The 8,266-nt window shown below is 50.8% G+C and overlaps 1 protein-coding gene across 1 annotated transcript; it reads left to right on the forward strand.

Moving 5' to 3' along the window:
- The first annotated feature begins 5,266 nt into the window (after positions 1 to 5,266).
- Positions 5,267 to 6,428, forward strand: LOC119267178 (protein DELAY OF GERMINATION 1-like). The gene is made up of 2 exons (XM_037548526.1): positions 5,267 to 5,856; positions 5,921 to 6,428. The coding sequence occupies exons 1-2, from the start codon at positions 5,344 to 5,346 to the stop codon at positions 6,188 to 6,190; spliced, it is 783 nt and encodes a 260-aa protein (XP_037404423.1). The 5' UTR covers positions 5,267 to 5,343; the 3' UTR covers positions 6,191 to 6,428.
- The last annotated feature ends 1,838 nt before the right edge of the window (positions 6,429 to 8,266 follow it).

The raw sequence follows: 8,266 nt of genomic DNA on the forward strand, positions 1-8,266 counted from the left end.
TTAGCACTATTTGGTCCTGCAATATGCATCACAATTAAACTATCATCCTACGAACTAGTCTCTTGGATGGTGGATCAGATCCATGCTAGTGTTCAACAAACTCTCAACCAACAAAATATCTTCAAATTGTGCGAACGTCGGACCTCTTGGCTTCACTACTTTCTTCCTTTTAGTTTGTGGTGTTTGTCTGCCTTCAAACATAGGGGAATTGACATCCCCCATGTCAAATTGCAAAGGTTCCTGACCATCATTTATCATGTTTAGCACTATTTGGTCCTGCAATATGCATCACAATTAAACTATCAACCTATAAGTACGATCGAATGGTATAAGGAACAAAAGAATCAAGTAATGCAAAATGGCATAGGGGTGAGTCGGCCATCATGGCCGCAACGGGGGCATCTTCTGGAAACCTCAAATTTGGATGCCCGTCCACTATTGATGAGTAGTTTTCCCTGCGTCCATGACAGATGAATTGGTTTGTGTCACTACACTGCTCGGGCCAAAGTTCATGTCATCATAACCGGACACCTCCGTACAGGTCATCTCCGCAACTACCTTCTCCGCTGCTCCACGCTCGTGCTGCTTCCGGCGACACTCCCTTTGGGTGACGTTCTCCGCCTTGCAACTGACTGCTACGGTTGGGATCCTGACCTATTCTGTCAAGGCATCATGCATGCTGGTGGTGGCGTACAGGGTTGTCGGCGACGACGCCAGTGATGGTGGACGAGGAATACTATGCGGAGGTCAAGCAAAGGAGGAGGTGTGCGACATAGAGGCGGGAACTGGAGGACAGAGGCATGAGGAGTGCGGTTGGAGTGGTGGACTAGTCAATTTTTAGAGGATTTGGGATAGGTATGGCTTCTCGGAGCCGATGTGGTGAGCGCGCTAGGGCGCATCTGGACGTCCCCATATCCGCCATAGGTATAAGCTAGGTATGGGGATTATCGGCCAACCCGGGCATGTGGGCCGAATTTTCCTGGTCCAGTTGGGTCGCTTTGACGAGCCGGGGTGTTTGCCGGTGCTGGAGCTCAAGAAGCAAAGATGGGAGGAAAAGTTGCGTTGAGGCAGATGAAAGATCGTGGATGTCGCCTAGAGGGGGGGGGGGTGAATAGGCGTTTTAAAATAATTACGATTAAGGCTTGAACAAATGCAGAATAAACCTAGCGGTTAATTTGTCAAGCACAAAACCTAAAACAACTAGGCTCACCTATGTGCACCAACAACTTATGCTAATCAAGATAAGCAACTATTGTGATAGCAAGATATATGACAAGAAACAATATGGCTATCACAAAGTAAAGTGCATGAGTAAAGGGGCTCGGGTAAGAGATAACCAAGGCACGCAGAGACGACGATGTATCCTGAAGTTCACAACCTTGCAGATGCTAATCTCCGTTTGGAGCGGTGTGGAGGCACAATGCTCCCCAAGAAGCCACTAGGGCCACCGTAATCTCCTCACGTCCTCGCACAATGCAAGATGCCGTGATTCCACTAAGGGACCCTTGAGGGCGGTCACCGAACCCGTACAAATGGCAACCCTTGGGGGCGGTCACCGAACCCGTACACTTTGGCAACCCTTGGGGGCGGTCACTGGTACCCGTCAAATTGCTCGGGGCGATCTCCACAACCTAATTGGAGACCCCGACGCTTGCCCGGAGCTTTACACCACAATGATTGAGCTCCGAACAACACCAACCGTCTAGGGCGCCAAGGCACCCAAGAGGAACAAGCTCTAGGGTGCCCAAACACCCAAGAGTAATAAGCTTCTCAAACTTCACTTCCACGTATCACCGTGGAGAACTCAAACCGATGCACCAAATGCAATGGCAAGGGCACACGGAGTGCCCAAGTCCTTCTCTCTCAAATCCCACCGGAGCAACTAATGCTAGGGAGGAAAATGAGAGGAAGAACAAGAAGGAGAACACCAAGAACTCCAAAATCTAGATCCAAGGGGTTCCCCTCACATAGAGGAGAAAGTGATTGGTGGAAATGTGGATCTAGATCTCCTCTCTCTTTTCCCTCAAAAACTAGCAAGAATCCATGGAGGGATTGAGAGTTAGCAAGCTCAAAGAAGGTCAACAATGGGGGAAGAACACGAGCTCAAAAGGTTAGGTTCAATGGGGAAGAAGACCCCCTTTTATAGGAGGGGAAAAATCCAACCGTTATGTGCTCAGCCCGCACACGAGCGGTACTACCGCTCCTGGTCCTGGTACAACCGGGACTCACAGTATACGTGCATAACCCTACCAGGCGGTACAACAGGGCGACCAGGCGGTAGCACCGGTTGAGAAGAACAACCGGACCAACCGCCCAGCCACCGCTCAACCACCGCATAGGAACAGAAGGGAGTCACCCCTGAGTGCGGTAGTCGAGCGGTACCGGGCCGGTGCAACCGCATGGCCTTGAGCGCTCGGGCGGCTAAGTCCTGAGCGGTAGAACCGCTACGGACACCGGTGGTACCGGTACGACCGGACCAAGCGGGCCACCACCGCCCGAGTACCGCATCAAAACAGAGGCCTGCCCGGTACTTGGGCGGTGCCTGGCCGGAACAACCGCCCAAGTCTTTGCTGAGCAAGTTGGCGATACCACCGCCCGGAAGCAGCAGTACACCGGCTGAGAGCTCCAAGCGGTACTACCGCTGGGGCACGCGGTACTACCGCTGGGACCAGACAAAAACCACTCTCAAGAAAACCAGAACTGCCAAAACTTCTGCATATGAGCTCCGAATTGAGCAAACTCAAGCTTGATGGAAACAAGACGACGAGTAGCATCAAAACTGCGACTGGATATAGAAGAAGAGTCAGGGGAGGTATGCCAACAAATAGAGGAGTGAAACCTCCAACCGAGAAGAACCGGCAAAACCTCCAACATCGAAAACATCATAGAAGATGCATGTGAACTCCGTTTTCGATGAACTCGAGCTTGTCATCAAGATGACCATAAGCTCTAAGACTCTCAAAGAGAACCAAACAAGAACCAAGAAAGATGATGCAAGGATGCAATGGTTTGAGCTCTCTACGAACGATACGATCAAGCTACTCATCGAGAGCCCCCCTTGATAGTACGGCAATCGATCCTATAACCCGGTCTCCCAACTACCATCATGAGACCGGTAAAATAGAAAACCTATCAAGGGCAAACCTTTGCCTTGCACATGGTCCACTTGAGCTAGATGATGACAATCTTGACTCCCTCAAGTTGGACCACCTTTCTTGATTGTGTTGACTCGATGAAGACTAGTTGATTGCTCCCCCATACTCCACTATGGGTGAGCCACTCTTCCGCACATCTTCACAAGTCCATTATCACCACAAAGGACGGCAAGCTTCAAGCATTTGATCTCTTCGTGATGCTCCACTTGAACTTGCACACCGCAACCTAACCCCACAAAGAACTCTCACGAAGACCATGGGTTAGTACACAAAGCATAATTGACAATTCTTACCATACCATGGGATCACTTGATCCCTCTCGGTACATCTTCTGTGCTTTGTGAGTTGATCAACTTGATTCACTCTTGACTTAGTCTTGATCATCCTTGAACCTTTCCAATTCTCTTCATTTGAATGATGTCTTGAAGGTAGACATGAATGATCACACAATCTTCTTCTTCAAGACATGCTTGCAATAAGCTCAACTCTCACATGACCAATCTTTGGATAATTCCTTGAATAACACCTTGGTCGACACAAACTCTCCTTGAAACCAACACATGTACTCCAAGAAAAGCCTATGGACAAAACCTTCAAATATAACTCAAGGCAACCATTAGTCCATAGAGATTGTCATCAATTACCAAAACCAAACATGGGGGCACCGCATGTTCTTTCAGCAGGAAAAGCAACATGCAGGGTGAACGGAAAAATTACCTCCCCTGACACTTTATACCCACCACGATAAGATGGGTCATGATGGGACTTTCAAGTCTCCGATAGTAAATTTGTGTGTTCCCCAGGTGTTATGCCTTGTTTGGAGCACGGATTGAGGAAAAGAAGTTAAAATTTTCGTTAAAAGTGGATCACCGGGCCCACCATGACTCCTTCCCGCAGTCATGGTAAGTTATGGGACCACAAAAACGACCAAAGGTCGTCGAGAGTCCTTGGAGAATAAAACTTCATTTACAAGGAATCAACCTCGTCCCTCCGCCCTTGGACCAAATAAAAATATATTACTTGCACAAAGGATCTTGTTAAAAGATGCCCGGATATCCGAAGTACGTCATCACTCGGATCTATACCTGAACATCGACAGCCAAGCACAAAATGAGGACCTCGGATCTAGAAACCGACGTGGAGGATGGAACTCGCCTACGAAGCTGAAGACCACAAGGCTGAAGTTGTTATGAAGATAGAACCCCAAGTCCTCGGCTTGACGACCAGTTCTGTGACTACTGACGGTATCCTAGATTAGGGGGTGCACACCATGTCGGCTCACCGATCATGGGCCAGGCCGAGGACCCGTTCACAACCAAAGAATGGGACTCATATGCCATGACCCTCAACGTACTCAAGATGGAATCCTCCAAAGACTTGACGTACACTTCTAAGACGTATTTGAATTATCAGCATGTTTATCCCTAGATTGTAACCGGTCATGTGTAAACTCTAAATACCCCGATGCCTATATAAGCCGAGGGGTTTGGTGTGTAGAGACATGCATTGAAGACTTAGAGGTTAGAACTCATTCATACAATCTCAAGATAGATCATCTGTATTTTTTACCACATCCAGAACCAATACAATACAATACAGGCAGGATGTGGAGTTTTACCTCTTCAAGAGGGCACGAACCTAGGTGAAATTGTGTCCATTTTACTTCTAGTGTACCAAGATCATCAGCTCGGGACCCCCCTGTCCGAGATCCGCTGGTTTAGCACCGACATATGTGATGACTTTGTCAATCTCAAATTGTGTCGGCTCTGTATCTCCGAGGTAATAGGGGTAGGATGTGTGTGCATACGTTCATAGAGATGAGTGTATGTGCATGTATGTGAGGTTCTGCGTTGTACTGTGTTCATAATAATAATAATAATAATAATATATGGCATGCGGAGGCTTTGGTGTTATCCTCCGTCTTGGAAGAAAATTAATGATCTTTGGTTTTGTTGTTCGTGTCCGTGGACTGTACTGGTACCGGTACCACCCGTATTTCTACTACTGCTCACTCGTAGTACTTGTTTTGTCTTTACCTGGCAAAAATATATGCGAACAAAGATATAAATCCATGAAATGTCGTAGTACTATATCCGTTTTGCCGCCTTAAAAATCGCTCCGCCGGTTCACTCCAAAGCCATCGAAACCTCCACCAAACGCAGAGCGAGCGAGAGCCACTTGGATCACCATGACCGCCACCTCGCGGCCACAGCATCCCAACGGGAGCCTAGCCCCGGCCTCCGACGGCGGCGAGTCCTTCGCCAAGTTCTTCGAGTGCTGGATCTTGGAGCAGTCGCGTGACCTGGCCGCGCTCCGCGCCGCGGCCACGGCGCGGCCCGACGACGCTGACCTCCGGCGCCTCGTCGACCGTGTCCTCGGCCACTACGAGCACTACTACCGCGCCAAGTCCGCGGCCGCCTCCGCCGACGTGCTCCCCATGTTCGCGCCCTCGTGGATCTCCGCCACCGAGAGCCTCTACCTCTGGTGCGGCGGCTGGCGCCCCACCGCCGCGATCCAGCTGCTCTACTCCAAGTCCGGCGTGCAGCTCGAGGCCAAGCTCCCGGCCTTCCTCGACGGCGGCAGCCTCGGGGACGGCGACCTCGGCGGCCTCTCCGCCGAGCAGCTCCAGGCCGCGGACCAGCTGCAGCGCCGCACCATCCGGGGGGAACGGGAGATCGAGGAGGCCGCCGCCGGCGCGCAGGTAAACCGTTTACCAACCCCTGCCCCCTCCTTTTTTTTGATCGGTAACTAATGTGAACATATAGGAGTCGTTGGCGACGACGAAGATGGTGGAGCTCGCCGGAAAAGGAGGTGTGGACGCGGCGGAGGGGATGGAGCGGGAGATGGATGCCAAGGCGGAGGCGATGAAGCGCGTGCTGGAGATGGCGGACGCGCTGAGGCTGGAGACGCTGCGCGGCGTGGTGGGGCTGCTCCGGCCTGCGCAGGCCGTGCACTTCCTCGTGGCCGCCGCGGAGCTCCACCTCGCCGTGCACAAGTTCGGCCGGCGCAAGGACGGCGCCGCCGCGGCGGAGTGAGCCTGTAGGCTGCTGCGGCGCGCGCGCACGTGGTTGCTCTGCTCCGCGCAACGCTCGTCGTCTAGCTAGCTCCGAGCTGCCTTCGTTTCGCCTGGTCAACGCGAGGTGTCGCGATAAGCTTTGACCATGATCCCCTTCTGCTTGGTCAACATGTGCGTTCTGCCGCAGTGTCAAATCTGTGGTAAAACTTGTACGAAGTGGGCATGTATAATGCACAAGGTCATGCCATGTTGGCTTAGCTACTTTGTATGTATGTATGGAGGCGTAAGAGCATAAATTTGGAGATGTAAAATAGAAGATGTAAAAATTTACATCTCTAAAATATGCTTTTACATTTAAAAAAAAATGTGACAACTCCAACAGATGATGCATATTGAAGTTGTAAAACTGTAACTCGAACAGATGATGCAAAATGGAATTAGGTGTAAAAACTAGTGGGCTCACATGAGCGGCCATGGTGTTAATGGCCAAATGGTTGACGGCCACGTCTACCCCGGCGCGGTGGTGTGTGGAGGCTGTGCTGCTTCAAAACCTACCTGTGGCACGAGGAGGATGAAGCTAAAACTTCGCTCCCGTGCTGACAATTGGGTTCGGAGTGAGCTCCAAACGAGTCCCCCGCGGTCTCCAAATATGGCGTTTGAGAGGTGGATACTAGAGAGCTGTTATTTTTTGTGCTCCGTGATCAGTATGATAGTTATTATGCAGTTTGAGATCTCCTTTGGTTTAAAGAAATTTCATAGGAATTCTAGAGGATAGGATTCTTATAGGATTTTTTCCTTTAGAGCCATTTGGTTCATAGGAATGGATTCTTATTCCTACATAGGATTGGTTCCTATCCTCCACATTTCATAGAAAAATAAAAAAGAGCCTAGACTCAATGAAAAAATTCCTTTGGTGTCAACCAAATGACATCTTGTTGAACCAAAAGAGGCCTGAGTGGATATGATAACTCTAATAGAGTTGCTCTTACATACTCCAAGCCACTCCAGGGCACACCAACAGGACACACACAAAGTAACATAAATTTGACTCCCCGAGGGAGTCCTGGATTAGGGGGTGTTCGGATGGTCGGACTATACCTTCAGCCGGACTCCTGGACTATGAAGATACAAGATTGAAGACTTCGTCCCGTGTCTGGGAGGGACTTTCCTTGACGTGGAAGGCAAACTTGACGATATGGATATGCAAATCTCCTACCATTGTAACCGACTCTATGTAACCCTAACCCTACCCGTGTCTATATAAACCGGAGGGTTTTAGTCCATAGGACAACATACACATCAACAATCATACCATAGGCTAGCTTCTAGGGTTTAGCCTCCTCGATCTCGTGGTAGATCAACTCTTGTACTACCGATATCATCAATATTAATCAAGCAGGACGTAGGGTTTTACCTCCATCGAGAGGGCCCGAACCTGGGTAAAACTTCGTGTCCCTTGTCTCCTGTTACCATCCGGCCTAGACGCACAGTTCAGGACCCCCTACCCGAGATCCGCCGATTTTGACACCGACATTGGTGCTTTCATTGAGAGTTCCTCTGTGTTGTCGCCGTCAGGCTCGATGGCTCCTACGATCATCGATAGCGATGTAGTCCAGGGTGAGACCTTCCTCCCCGGACAGATCTTCGTCTTCGGCGGCTTCGCACTGCGGGCCAATTCGCTTGGCCGTCTGGAGCAGATCGAAAGCTACGCCCCTGGCTGTCAGGTCAGATTCGGAAATTTAAACTACATGGGTGACATCCGCGGGGACTTGATCTTCGACGGATTCGAGCCACTACCGAGCGCGTCGCACTGTCACGACGAGCATGATCTAGCTCTGCCGCCGAACAGTGCCCTGGAGGTCGCATCCGCATCGGCTCCGACCCTTAATTCGGAGCCAACTGCGCCGATCGGGGATGGGCGGTTGGACGCCACCTCGGGGGCTGCAACCCCAACGGCGATTGAGCCAAGCACCAGCCCCGTACTCCGCGAGACCCGTGACTCCAAGGATCCGGACTCCTCTTCGGACTCCGAGCCCCCCGTGCCCCTGCCGATCAAATTCGATTGGGCGCCGATCATGGAGTTCACTGCCGCGGA

Source organism: Triticum dicoccoides, chromosome 3A (assembly GCF_002162155.2).
Source record: "Triticum dicoccoides isolate Atlit2015 ecotype Zavitan chromosome 3A, WEW_v2.0, whole genome shotgun sequence".
NCBI lineage: Eukaryota > Viridiplantae > Streptophyta > Magnoliopsida > Poales > Poaceae > Triticum > Triticum dicoccoides.

Excerpts from the sequence above, each read along its gene's own strand:
- LOC119267178 (XM_037548526.1), top strand. The coding sequence starts at position 5,344 with ATGACCGCCACCTCGCGGCCACAGCATCCCAACGGGAGCCTAGCCCCG. Across the intron at positions 5,857-5,920 it reads AGGCCGCCGCCGGCGCGCAG|GAGTCGTTGGCGACGACGAA; the intron begins GTAAACCGTTTA and ends GTGAACATATAG.